Here is a 14,920-nt window from a genome sequence, read left to right as displayed (position 1 = left end):
TTTTCTCATGCTGTCCCCTCCCTTTCTTCACCCAGTCACATACGATCAACATTTCAAGGCCCATTTCAAGTGTTCTTTCTCTGTCATTTAACCTGACCTAAACAACTAGAGGTGTGTGTCCCCTATTAACTTCCAATGTCGAGGTAACCGTTCTTCCATCTGGTTGTCCCCTCTACCACACACAGCATTTCAGGAAAATAAGATCATAAATAGGTATAAAGAAAGGTGGGAAATGGAAAGAGGGTAAAGAGAGAAAGAAAATAAGATTTTCCTCAGAATTCTTGTGGAGAAGTGAGTCCCCATTATTGGAAGTGTCTAAGAAGAGATGGAAAGATTACCTATTGGGAATGTTATAAAAGAATTTCACTTTTCTAGGAAACTGTTAAACTAAGACTTCTGAGATCCTTTTCAATTCTAGAATTTTTTTGGTCAGTTTTATTTTTTAAATTATTTTTTATTTTTTGAAAAGTAAAATTACATATGTTATTGTATATCTCATGATTTTATACATGTATACATTACGGAATGGTTAATCAAGCTTAATTAACATGCATTACCCCATATATGTAATATTTTTTGTGAACACTTAAAAGCTACTCTTTTTGCAACTTTCAAGTATACAATATATTGTTATTAATTATAGTCACCATGAATCACACTAGATCTCTTAAGTTTATTTCCTCCTTTCTGATTTTGTATCCTTTAACCAACATCTCCCCAGGCCCCCCACCATCAGCCTCTGATAGCCACCATTCTACTCTCTGCTTCTGTGAGTTTTATTTTTTTAAATGCCACATAAAAGTGAGATCATGTGGCCTTTGTCTCTCTGTGCCTGGTTGATTTCCTTTGATATAAGATCTCAGGATTCATTCATGTTTTCACAAATGACAGGATTTCCTTTCTTTAAAAGGCTGAATAATATCTCATTATGAATATATACCACATTTTCTCTATTTGTCTGTTGATGGACACTTGGTTGATTCCTTATCTTGGTATTGTGAATAATGCTGCGATGAACTTGGGAGTGAAGTTATCTCTTTCACATATTGATTTCGTATTCTCTGGATATATACCCAGAGTGGGATAGCTGGATCTTATGGTAGTTCTATATTTAATTTTTTGAGGAACCTCCATATTGTTTTCCATAATAGTTGTACTAATTTACATTCCAACCAACAATGTAAGGGTTCCCTTTTCTTCACATCTTTACCAACACTTGTTATATTTTGGTTTTTTTATAACAGCCATTTTAACTGGAGTGAGATGATATTGTGGTTTTGATTTGCATTTCCACCTATGCTGGGCAAAGTTTTACCACTGAGCTACACCCCAACCTGAGCATTTTTAAAATATGCTTGTTGGCCATTTGTATATCTTCTTTTGAAAAATGTTCCTTCGGGTCCTTTGCCCATTTTTAAAAATCAGGTTATGTTTTCTTACTTTTGAGTTGTTTGAGTTCCTAACATATTTTGTATATTAAGCCCTTAGCACATGTATAGTTTGCAGAATATTTTCTTCCATTCCATAGGTTATGTCTTTACTCTGTTGTTTCATTGCTGTACAGAAGGTTTATAATTTTATATAATCCCATTTGTCTATTTTTGGTTTTGTTGCCTGTCCTTTGGGGTCATAGCCAAAAAGAATAAATAAATAAATAAATAATTGCCCAGACTGATGTCGTAAACCTTTTTCCATATATTTTTTTCTAGTATTTTTGCAGTTTTAAGTTTTAAACTTAAGTCTCTGTAGAATTCCTCATGAAAATCCCAAGAAGTAAAAGAGGAAAAGTTTTGAGCTATATTTAGGTATATGATATTGGTAAACTAAAGCCTAGTAACACAACTTTTTACAGAAAGCTAATAAAACAATATAAACATTTAATTTTTGCTAATATTTTATGCTTCTTTAGAAACAACTTTCTATGAATCTGCTTTAAAGGACAATATTAATTTGTGTGCCATCTCCCTTTACCTCTTCCTTATTTAACTTGTAGTTGAAATTCAAGCAAATAGTAAAATAACCTTTAAAAAGTTCAGTAAGAAAAAGAACCAGCTTCAGCAGTGATGTGTGGGTTGCACAGTGAGGTTCTGGATATTTAGTAGTGGACTGTTTTTGTTGACTTAAGACAAGAGTCCCTTATTTTTAGATAGAATTGTGATTTATTTAATTGTCTCTTTTGATGTTCAATGAGGAAATTCTAAAATGTGAAAAATAAAAGGAAAAGATACATATACATAATGGAATACTATTCAGCCATAAATTTAGATGACATCCTTTTGGATCTGAAAGATATTACATTAAGTGAAATAAGCCAGACACAGAAAAACAAATACTACATGATCTCATTTGGAATCTAAAGGTAACCTCAGAAAATATAATAGTGGTTATCAGAGACTGAGGAGGAGAGGGAGGTTGAGGATGGGAAGAGATTGGTCAATGGGTACGGTGTTACAGTTCAGAGAAATCAGTTCTAGGGTCCTATGATACAGTGAGGTGACTGTAGTGAACAATAATGAACATTTTGAAATAGCTAGAAGGGAGGTTTTTGTATGTTATTGACACAAGGAAATGGTAAATCTATGAGGGATAGATGTACTAATAAACCTGATTTGATCATTAAACAATATATATTGTATAGAAGCATTACATTGTACCTCATAGGTATGCATAATTGTTATGTATCAACTTTTAAATTTTTAGTTAATAAAAGAGAAAGCACCTATAATCCATAACCCAAAATGTCTGCTTTTGGCACTTTTATTTTATTTTTTTTCAGACATTTCTCTTGGCCCAGACACATATTTGTGTATGTGTGATTGATAAAATGGGACATAGTTTTTTAGGTTTTAAAGAAATGCTTCAGGTTCTCCATGAAGAATCCATTACATATGTTTTCAAAAGCTGTGTTTTTTCCCAAGTATTTTAAAATTATTTGGATTAAAGGAAGCCTAGAAAATTAAACAACTGGAAAATTAGCTACAAAGTACTGAGGTGAATAATGTTTAATTCTGAGCAATTTGATAGGGAGCAATTTTTATAAAGCAATGCCTCTCAGAGAAATAGACAGTTGTAGTAACATAGAAGATAGTTTCTAGAGACACAGTAAGTGGAAAAAGCTACCTAGGAGCATAAAGAGAGGCAAACAGCCTCTTGGCCCATCTGGATATCAGCATGGGGAAGGTGGGAAAAATATGTTTTCTTTGCTTGAAATTTAGTTCATAGAAAATTAGTGAAAGTAAATATCTACTTTATTGCAAATAGAAAGCAAAAATGAAAGGTATTTCACACGAAAATCTTTTAAGTGACGATATCTCAGTAGTATTCTTGTCTTGCCTTGTTGGTTATCCATGTCGTAGGATAGTTAGGGCAGCTGGCCATCAGCCATACCATCACCATCATCATTCACCTAAGAATAAGAAATAACACTTTTATGACTCATAAAGTGATTTCGCATCCCATTTAATACTAGGGCCACACACCCAAATGATTGACAGAATTCTTGAAAGAATATAGAATGTTGTATGGTTAACCTTATAAATCTTAAGTACACTCAGTAGTAATATATCCCATGCTCCCATATCCTTGAATTTAAAAATGTACCCCAATAACTGGAAAACACATTGGGAACCTTGGGTTCCTGAGGGATAAGATTGTGTTTATAGCTTGTTCTATATCAGGTACAGTGTGAAATGTCTTGTAGCCTGAGGCCTGGACTATACAGTTGAAACTAATGATGCTGTAGAGAATCTATAGTACAGAAGGTAGTGTTTTTATAGTGTTTTATTTGATGCTTTAGCAAAGTAGACACCAACATCATTGCTGTTCTCCTTTTGTTATGAATCCCACTGTGTTAGCAATTGCATGGTTGGTTAGATTAATGGATGTTAATGAGTCAGCATTTGAAATGATAAGGCTTGTCTCTTGTCTCTTTCTCTATGAAAATCTAATTTGTAGTGAGTGGCTCAGAACACTCAGATTTGAATTATTGTGTTTATGCAAGAAGCTATTTATTAGATAAAGATGATATTAGTAATTTTTAAATCAGTGGTTTGAGTCAGCTCTTATTCTTGGTTTGTAGACCAAAAAGGTTTAGTTGCTTTGATGTAATATATTCAGTAACTCTCCCACAAATGGAGGGAAAATCCTCTATTCTATTCCAGACATGTTATTTAAGGAATAGTTTCTGTAACTGTTTATCATTGAAAAGCATTAGAGCATATCTTTTAAGACTACTACTTAAACAAATAGATAGCCTTTCAATTATACAAGGATTTGAGAACTCTAGACCCTCAGGCTGATGTTGTTGGCAATAGTTTAGGGCACTGAATTGTACAACTAAGAAAAATTAAAATTAAAATTTGATTTATACCCAAATATAGCTCAAACCACAGAAATTTAAGAAATTATCCCTTGTGCATGAGACCTATCAAAAGGGGAAAAAAATCACCTACCAATTAAATAAGAAACAGAAGGTGTTTTTAAAAAAAAAAAAAAAACACTAAGGCAATCTTTTACACCAAAGATTGAGGTGTTTGTTTTTTCCATTTCAGTATAAAACCTGTTCTGAGCCAAAACAGATAACGAGTTCATCTGCCATCTATGATAACCCTAATCTCATCAAACCAATCCCAGTAAAACCCAGTGACAACCAGCAGCAGCTCATACCTCAGCCCAGCCAGGTAAGTTCTCTGCTTCTTTAATCTCAGCCTCTCTGTGGAATTCTTACAGAACTTTTACCCAGAGTGTATCAGTGGAGGGCCTGGTGCCATTGAAGAATGCTGAAGGTCAATCTAGGAAAAATTTCAAGTTAAAATTTTTTATTATTAATGATTTATTTTTCCTAGACAGAGGTTAAAGTTTTTACTTTGTGTATTTACCACCTTCTGTGCTCATGTCTTGTGGACTTGAACGCCTTAGAAGATACTTGTTTTAAAAACCATCATCAGATGACCAATAACATGTTGTCTGAGGCAACAGAAACATTTCCCACTGGTTCTATATTCTTTCTGGGGTAGGTGGTTTCCAAGGTCACTGAAAGAACAACCACCAAAGCTACAAAACTGAATTTAATATTTCTTTTTTTGGAGGGGGTGTGAGGGATTGAACTCAGGGGTGCTCGGCCACTAAGCCATATCCCCAGCCCTATTTTTGTATTTTATTTAGAGACAGGGTCTCACCAAGTTGCTTACAGCCTCGCTTTTTTGCTGAGGCTGGCTTTGAACTTGCAATCCTCCTGCCTCAGCCTCCCAAGCCGCTAGGATTACAGGTGTGCACCACCATACCCGGCAGTGAAGTTAATATTTCTGAGCACTTCCTTATGCCAAGCATAGGGCTAGGTAGGAACTATGTGAAGAGAATGGGGTATTTGTTCTCGATGAGCTCAGTGTTTAAAGGTGTGATTTAAAAACCTCCTGTAGAGGGAGGAGGGGAGGGAAAAGGGAGGAAATGAAAAAGGAGTGAGATGATAAAGTTATGTGCATGTATGAATATGGTATAATGAATCCCAACATTATATATAATTACAATGCACCAATAAAAAATTTTAAAATAAAAATCCCCTGTAGACCTGATGACTTGTCACTGTATTTGCAATTTAAAACATAAATGTGGCAGCTTTATATGCAATTTAAAACGTAAAAAATAGCAGATTTTTTTGTCAATGTATGTTTATGTATTATATATATGTGTGTGTATGTGTATATATATATACATATATTTCAGAATAGTACAGCAATAACAAAACTTGCTAATCTGAAAGTCTCATTTATTGCAAATATAGTGTCTGTCATTTAATTATGGTTATTCCTGATTAAAGGTTTTTCTTCAAGGAATTAGTTTAAATCAAAATTCTGAAAATGAACAGGGAGCCAAAGATGAAGACTAAGAAGTCTTTTCTCATTTCTTTTAGCTTTCTTTTTATTGCTTTCCATGGAAATTTTTATTATATTTTAATAGAGAAACCAGAATATATTGACTTTAGAATGGAGCTCATGTTTTCTTAATGCAACAGTGCAGAAGGTGGCCAAAAGAGGTGGAGTTGATCCAGAGAGGAAGAGAGGAGCTCTCTAGCTGGCTGGCCTAGACACAGTGTACATATCTGATAACTGTTCTTTAAAAAGCCACTGGCATATAGTTGAAAAGATCAAGTTGTAGTAAATGACTTATGTTTCTTTCCAGCTCTAGATTTCTGTAATTCTGTGAAAAGCTATCAGGAACCTAAACTCCTCCTATTTCTGTGTATTCTCAATACCTTTGTACTCTACAGGCTTAGGTGGACTTCCTGTTGTAGAGAGTGTTTATCTGTTAGTATATGTAATTTTGCCCCATAGTAGTTTCCAACCCCAAGCCCCTCGAGGATCTCATGTCTACTTTATCAATCAGCAGACATGAAAATATAATGACTATCTTAGGGGTAAGAGGGTATGAAAGTATTTGACATTAAAAAGAAAGTCTCAAAATTTTCAAGTTTATAATTTTTTCATTCTCTCTAATTGATCCTTTTAAATAGAATAAATCATCAGTTAGGTAAGTTACGTTTTGTAGCCCTCTTCCATAACCAAATTGGGTGTGAACCCATTTTCAGATATCTTTATTTTTTCCAGACCTTAGACCCTGAACCCCAACACTTATCCTTGACAGCTCTGTTTGGGAAGCAGGACAAAGCTATCTGTCCAGAAACTGTAGCACTCCCCCAAACTCCCCAGCAACAACAGCAGCAGCAGCAGCAGCAGCAACAGCAAGAGAAATTTCCAGTTAGGCAGGGAGTTGTACGCTCCCTGTCCTATAAGGAGCCCAGAAGGCAGTCACCTCTCATGGAGAAGCAGCTTTGTCCAGCCATTCAAAAACTCATGATCAGAAACACGGACCTGCACCCACTGTCAGAGCTGCCTGAACAGAGGCCCTGTGAGAATGGAAGCTCCTATTCTGCCAGGGAAATTATTCCTGGACCTCTCCAGCCAGGGTCTCCCCATAACGTCAGGACTTCACATGCTGGGCACAGCACTTCCAGAACGCACAACCTGTTAGAGAAGCTCCAGAGTACCCCAGGGGCAGTGAACACGTATGACCTTAGTACACCAGGCCCTGTGAGCCCAGCTGCCCCCAACAGCAGCAGAACCTTCTCTGCTGCCACTCCTGTGACTCCAGCCAAGGATCTGGCCCAGCCACAATTGGTGTATTTCAATGGCTCCCTTCCACCTCAGATGCTAGGACATCAGGCTCATGGAAAGGGACAGTCCACCCTGCCAAGACAAATGCTCCCTGTCTCTGACAGTCAGACGAGCAGCCCTGGAGTGATCTCCCCCCAGGAGTTACTGAGAAAGCTCCAAGTTGTACAACAGGAGCAGCAGCTACAGACCTCTCACCGTCCAGCCTTGGCAGCCAAGTTCCCTGTGGTGACCCAGAGCTCTAGGACAGGCAAACCCTTGGAGCCATGGATCAACAGGACATCCAGCACAGAGAAGCATGCTCCTCTTTTGCAGGTAAGTATCGACTGCCACCCCACCACCACCACCACCCGCCACCAGATATCTTATCACTATGATGCAGTGAAATTTGCAATCTGCTCCTGCCGTAGGAGCCAGGTATCATACACATTTCTGTTTAAAGCCACCCCTATGCATCTTGTTGGCCTTACCTCTCTGCCTGGAAGGAGAAACTTTCCTTTGCTTAGCAGTGTGGAAGCTCCCCCAACCCCCACACTTTAGCACTTGTTTATTTGTAAAGTCAAATCCTCATAAAGCTATAAGGTCTAAAGACCAGCACAGACATAGAAAAGAACGTATCTTTACCTATGGAAACTTCAAATGGCCTGGTTTAAAATCACTCTGAAATATCAAACATCTGACTTCTTGTTTTTCTCTCTACAGTTATTGCTTGTTCATCGATTTAGTAAATGATTTTGAGCACTTCCTTCATGTTGGGCATTGTGCTCTACAACAGGAGAGAGCTAACTTCCTACCCCTACAGAGCCCACAGTCATGTAGTTCCTTAAGTAAGCAGAAAACACCTCATAAAAGTAACAACCTATTTTATCCACCTCTAAATCATCATAGCTTAATGAAGATCAGGGAAGGGTTAAGTGTGCCACCTACCTCTGCTCTCCATACACAAGCTGCCACAGAGGGAAGAATCTTAGAATTTTTAGAAATATTCTAACCTTCTGGGGAGATGGTTCTGTATATCCATCAATAACTGGGAATTGTGAGAAAACCAGAAGCTGCTGGTTCATCTGCCTGTGGTGATATCTGGAGATCTGGCTTGGGATAATGTTCTCTTTGGATGGCCACAAAATCACTGAAAATATAGTGGTTTAAAAATCAAAAGTTCCCCCTACTTATTACACATATTACCACTGGTCTTTTTGACATGTTGTGTAATGTAGCTTAAAACAGTTCCTCAGAAAGCTTTTGCTTTTTTGAAAGCAAAGATGTTGGCTGTGTGCCATAACTCTGTGTACATGAAATACTGTGTCCAGATCTTTTCCCTTTTTTTTAAATTAAAATCCCAAATCTGAGTGCCTTCTAACTGTAGAATGACGTTTATAACTCACCTTCACCCTCATTTCAGCATGATATTGTCCCCCTTTTAAAATGTCTTTTTTTTTCTCTTTGATGACTTAGAATTAGAAAAGTGGGATTAATAGTCTGATTTAGATTTCTGCATATATAATTCTCTCTTCAGTACTCACAAATGTCAAGAGCCAAGTAAGGAAAGTGTACATTCTGGCAGCCCACGCTGTGCTCTTCCTAATGCTGCGACTCCTCCCCTGGGGAGCATCAGTTCTCAGCACCTCTCCTCAAAATATCAAATAGGGATAAGTTAAAAGAAACAAACAGCCCATCTTCCTCTAGGCCAGTTTCTGCTAAAAAAAGATGCCAAGGGAATGATTATAAAATTACAGCAATTTCTATATCGATGGCTTCTCTACCTCTTCTCATGACCTCTTTGAGGGTATTTGGAAGCTGAGAAATAACATCCTTTTTTCTTACCTGAGTTAAAAACACATGATAACTGTAGGAGTTAGTCAGACAGGGATCAGAATGTCACTTGCATAACTGGAAAAGCCATTGGGAAACTTGGAACTTGGTTTTAGGTCTATAGCCAAGTGAGTTAGACACCCTTACCCAGACAGACAGGTCACCAGCAGTGCTGCCAGCATGTCAGCCTGGAGAAACAGAAAACACTCCACAAGCAGGCAGGTCCTATCAGGAAGGGACCCGAGAGTAAACCCCACAAATCATGGTCCCTCCTTGTAACAAATGAGTGAGGCAGCAGAGGAGCAGGAGAAGTGCCCCAAATAAATACATGCAGCAACTCGCATGGTTGCTTGGATTTTTAGGTTGGGGCAATGGACAGCATCCTTGAGGAAGACCAGCATTCCTAAATGCATATTATCCAAAAGCCAAGCTTTATATGCAGTGGGAATACAACAGCTGGCAGAGTGACTGTTCCAGAGCTGCTTAGTGATGCCAAAGGAAAACACTTAAAGAATTGAGCAGACATCAGTTATCTCATAAGTTTTTCCCACCTGGTGGAGCTGTGAACAATTAATACTGAGATTCACTGATATCCACCATTGTACACAAGGGGCCTCTGCATCTTGAGTTTCAGTGGGCTCCTCCTTAATCCTGCCTGTGTGTATGTCTTTGTTGTGAGCAGGTCATCTCACCTCAGCGCACTCCTGCTACAGTGGCTCCTTCTCTGCTCATGTCCCCCATGGTGTTCACAAAAGCCTCCGGCACCCCACCGAGGGAGAGGGATAATGGGCTCTTGTTCCTGGGAGGCCAGGAATCGCCTGCTGCCCCTACCAGCCTCCTCCTGCCCCTGCAGAACCCGGAGCCCTCTGTGGTAGCTGGCAGCCCACTCACCAGGCTGCAGCTCCAAGAAGCACTGCTATATCTGGTTCAGGTAAGAGGGCCCTGTCATCTCCCTTCCCTCCTTACCCAACCTGTGGACCTACTGGTTGTGGCCATGAGATATAAGCGGATGCCTATTTAGTCCTCCCAAGAACAAGAAGGGAGCCTGTAACAACTCAGCGTGCACCCCAACGGCTTCTGAACTCAGCTAGCTGGACAATGTTTAGAATACTAATTGTAGCATTGGATGTCTGTACCCTTCAAGGGATTTGTGACTTGGAGAATTGACTTAAGGCCTCCAAGCTGTCACCTGTCAGAAAAGAAGGCCAACACTGAGGGGACTCTGGGCACTGCAGGGTGCCCAGAGAGTTCACTGTGGGAAACAGACGTAAGGCCCATCTTGGAAGTCGTAGTCTTGAGTCCAGCAGACTATCAAACATGTAAGGAACAGGCACGGAAGCAAGTACTGGCTGTGACTGCTTCAGGCACATTTTACAAATGGCTTTGAGACCTGCTAATTAGGACAGGGTGGTATGATGGGACTCCTTGTCTCACAATAAGAATAATAGTTGAAACTCATATACAGCTTTATGCAGGGCACTGTTTACATATATAAATTCATTTAATCCTATACAAAACCTTATTATTTGTCCCAATTTTACAAACAAGAAAATTGAGGTAAGTGACTGGCCTGAGGTCACATAGACAGTAAATAAGCAGAACTGGGATTATACCTTATCTGTCTCCTAGTGCCCCATGCCCCTGTGTTATGTCATGGGCATGTTAATAACACAAGTGTTGTAAGGGACCAGTCTCTAGAAGAGCATTTAGTGCCCTACCTAGCAAAGCACACACAGAGTAAAGGATAGGACTTGGAAAGGGGGGTATGCTTTCATCCAGACAGTCTTCAGACATCTCAATTCATGTCTTTAATGTACTTAGGTATCTTTGTGTTGAATGGTCTTTAAGAAAAATGTTTGTGGTACTTTGTTTAAGCACCAGATGTCTTTTCAAAAGAGTAGGCTAGGGCTTTTGCAGTTGTCTCATTCTACTTAAAGAGACAAGAGTCTCTTATTAGTAAAAGCATTTTTTAAAAAGAACACATTTTAGAAAGAATGAAAAGAATGGGGCTAGAAATCAGCATCTGAGTGCAAAAACCTAATAGCAAACTGATATAAAATAAGATGAATAACAAATGATTGAGGCTTGCTAATTCATAAATATCAGAATAAGAATATTTTCCATGTTTTTAAACTATCCATGACAAGTTCATGAGAGTTTAGAGAGAATAAACTTCTTTACTGTGAACAATAAAGAAAAATAAATTTAAGTTTGAATTTTAAAGATCTGTACTTTTCTGGCTCATTTCATTATATCACATTGTCCCAAGACTCTATACATTGCTACTTAGAAATTCTGTTCCTGTTCCTTCCTCCTTTATTTTATTCATTTACTTAAATGTGGTGCTGAGAATTGAACCCAGTGCCTCATACATGCTAGACAAGCACGCTACCATTGAGCCACAACCCCAGGCCTATTTCACTTCTTTCTGTGTTCTAGATATCACCTTCCTGATGCACTGCTAGAAGTCACTCAGGCATTGTGGTTTTAGTCTCATTTATTAGGACACAATCTCATACATAGGACTTTATTTTTGAAGGAAAAACAGGAATAACATTACTGCCTTCATTTCATGAGAATAATGCTGTCTATGTGTGTGGTGGGAGCAGGGGGTAGAGGGAAGATATGAAATGTGTGTGAGTTGCTAAAGCTTTAAAGGGTTTGAGTGGGAGGGAGATGTTTCTAGCATTAAAAATCAAGAAAACCACCAATTAGACCTGTGGTTCTCTCTCACCCTGTAGCCTGGCAAAAGAATCCAGAGACTTATCAGTCTAACTGCTGCCCACTTGCCAAGGCCAGAAACTTTCCACCACTCATGGGAAGATTTATTTTGGCTTTGGTAAGAGACCAATGAAGCATATTGCAGATAACATGCTAATTATTGCCCCCAAACAAAGCATACATATTGTGGGCAACTTGGAGAACCTTTAAGGACTATCTGCAGCTGGGAGTGGTGGTACACACCAGTAATCCCAGCAACTCGGGAGGCTAAGGCAGGAGGATCCTATGTTCAAAGCCAGCCTCAGCAACTTAGCAATGCCCTAAGCAACTTAGTGAGACCCTGTCTCAAAATAAAAAGGACTGGGGATGTGGCTAAGTAACCTAAATCATTTCCTTTCAACTCATCCATTGGAGACCTGGTTTTTTTTTTGGGGGGGGTGGGGGTTCTGGGGAGGTTTATTGGGTAGTGAACCCAGGACCTCAACATGCTAGGCAAGCACTTACCACTAGCTATACTTCCAGTTCTTTAAGAAAAGAAAAAAAAAAAAAAAAATGAGACAGGGTCTCATTAGCCCAGGCGAGCCTTTGAATTTGCAATCTTCCTGCCTCAGCCTCTTGAGTAGTTGAGATTACAGGCAAATGCTACCAGTCTGGCTGAAATGCGTCTTTTCATGCAGCAGACTCTGGCTTTTCATGAGTAAACCTTGTTCCATGATGCCATGTGGCTCTGTTGCCCAAGAGCACTTGCTACCTCAGACACTGAGTTGAAAGCCAGCAGCCCCATCCCCGCCTTGCCTTCAGCTTCATTTGACGGCCTCACTTACAGTTAAACCCTGCCCGCTGTTCAAGTGAACAAGCAGAGGTGAGCATCTTAGTATCTGATGCCAGTTCTGCTCCAAGATAGGTAGCCTTGGTTTCTGCCACCCAATTACATTTCCTGTGCCTTTTGATTTTGTTTTTCAGAATGACGACAACTTCTTAAATATAATCTATGAAGCCTATCTCTTCAGCATGACACAAGCAGCCCTGAAAAAGACTATGTGAAAGCAAATCATTTTAAAACTGATTTCCAAGGTCCTTCTAGAATTCCAGCACAAGGTTCTTTTGTGTGAAGTGGTATAAACTAAAATGTTTCTGCCTTTTTTAAAAAGTACGTGTAATATGAAGTAAAATGTTTTTGTATAGTTAAGTGTGTTTTCATTTTGCTTTGTTTTTTTTTTAAGAATCACATCCTTCAGTATACCTGGTATTAAGAATTGAGTGGATAGAAAATGTCTTCGTTCAGGTCACACAGAAAATGCCAAGCCTTTTCTTTTTCCTTACATTTATGGGGCCATTTTAAGAATCTGGCTTTGTTTGGGAAGGGCTGTTCGCTGGGCTGTTTCTTTGTTATTAACAGGTCTGGTTATTCAGAGCGCCATTTCCTAATGTTGAGCTCTTTTTGCTCAACATTATTTTATAAAAATAAAAGTAATACTGCTGACCACCAGGTGGCAGTATCCTCACACAAGTTAACCTACAAAGCTGTTCATGAGCCTTTGGAAGTAATGATTGTTTTCTTTTACCAAAGTCCCCTTTCATTTGCAGAAATCCAGTTAGCATGTGTTACCCAGCACTTTAAAGGGAAATTATTTCTGAAGGTATTTATAGCTAGTTTCTAGAGGATGGCTGTTCTAGGAGACAACAAATGGCCCAGATTCCCAGCAACACTTCATTTAACCCAGCTCATGTTGTTTCTTGGGGGCCCAAGCAGCAGGATATGCCTGCCTGTGCTTCCAAAGAAACATTCTATCATTTTCAGCAAAAAAATGCTGATGGAGAGGTCATAGAAGATTGCAAAGCCTTTCTTAGCCTTGAAGAATAGGTGGTAAATGTACAGGGGCATAACTACAAGGATTCTTCAAGCTCTGCAGCAGATTGATTTCTGTGTTCACAGAGACAAGGAGCTTAATCTTGGAAGGAGGCAGAAGAGCCCTTGCCAAGCTGTTCAGGCCCAATAGGGTCCACATGGGAATTAGTCCCTGCTGAGTATTAGCAATAAATAAAGCTTTGCATTTCTATAGTCCTTTTTATTCTTGGATCATAAAAGATCTTTAGATTACTGCTCAGCAGACAGGTTTTATTCTCATTTTGTAGATCATAAATAGAGGCCTAGGAAGAAAATAGGTTTCCTTGCAGGTTCTGATACCTATTTGAACTTGAAGCTTTAGACCTTTGTTCTGCCAAACATTAGGCAAAAGTTATATTAGAACAACACCTCCCCCACTCTCCTGCATGAGAGAACTTTTCTTCTAAGGAGAAAAGGTGGGTGGAGAAGGAGTTGACTTTTACTGAACCCTTGTTCCACACTGTGCTTTGAGGAGTCTACTGTGTTACCTTCCAGCATCAGGAAGAGATGGGTTCTTTGTTTCTTTGATGTCTCTTACATTGTCTGACATAGTGATAAATCCATGTGAAGCTCTCTTAAAATACTTGAAATTAATAATTGCATTTATATAATATTCTCATAGGAGACTAAGGCAAGGATAGAGGCATATATTGATCAATTATCCCAAAATCAATGCTAACAGTGTTGCTTTGGCAACATATCTACTGAAATTGGAACAAAATCAATGATATGCTTACCTGCTGGCCAGTCTTTAAAAATAATTTGTTTGAGGACTGAGTATGTAGCTCAATGGTAGAGTGCCTGCTTAGCATGCATGAGGTTCTGGGTTCCATCCCCAATACTGGAAAAATAAGTTAATGAAATAAAAATAAAAGTAATAAAAATTTTTAAAAATTCTTTTTGATGGCAATGACATGTTTAAAATAACTTCTCTAGGTAGAAAGAGATTAATTTCATTCTCAAGGTTTCTAATATATTTGCAGTGGAGAATGGCAAATTTCATGAAATATTTCTTCTACTTCGGCACTGAATAAAATAAAAAGAAATAGCAGTTGCAGCATCTCTTGTGAAACAGCGCCCATGTGCTGATGTGAGAGAGGAATGAGCCCAAGCCCAGTGTGCTCAGACACATGCAGGCTTCACTTGGGCCTTTTTAGGTCAACACCACAGTGGTCTGTTTTGAAAAATAATACGTTCTCCATCCTTGACTGGAATGAATCACTTTAAAAGTGACAGCCCCAATTCATCTAGACCAAAGACTAAGTCACCCTTTTAAAGGGCATTTGGGGATGGAATGCTTATTTCTTCTATACCACAAAGCAGATGAGAGAGT

At 38.8% G+C, this 14,920-nt stretch overlaps 1 protein-coding gene across 2 annotated transcripts in view; it reads left to right on the top strand.

Moving 5' to 3' along the window:
• Dcp1b (decapping mRNA 1B) overlaps positions 1 to 12,888 on the top strand; it is a 50,367-nt gene extending 37,479 nt beyond the window's left edge. For both annotated transcript variants that reach the window (XM_027951048.3, XM_071610312.1), the window contains 4 exons: positions 4,551 to 4,679; positions 6,603 to 7,481; positions 9,661 to 9,909; positions 12,663 to 12,888. In XM_027951048.3, the coding sequence (XP_027806849.2) occupies positions 4,551 to 4,679; positions 6,603 to 7,481; positions 9,661 to 9,909; positions 12,663 to 12,743 (1,338 nt within the window). In that variant the 3' untranslated portion in view covers positions 12,744 to 12,888. The remainder of the gene's footprint in view (positions 1 to 4,550; positions 4,680 to 6,602; positions 7,482 to 9,660; positions 9,910 to 12,662) is intronic.
• The last annotated feature ends 2,032 nt before the right edge of the window (positions 12,889 to 14,920 follow it).

Source organism: Marmota flaviventris, chromosome 3 (assembly GCF_047511675.1).
Source record: "Marmota flaviventris isolate mMarFla1 chromosome 3, mMarFla1.hap1, whole genome shotgun sequence".
Lineage (NCBI taxonomy): Eukaryota > Metazoa > Chordata > Mammalia > Rodentia > Sciuridae > Marmota > Marmota flaviventris.
This window is presented reverse-complemented; position numbering and strand designations above follow the sequence as displayed.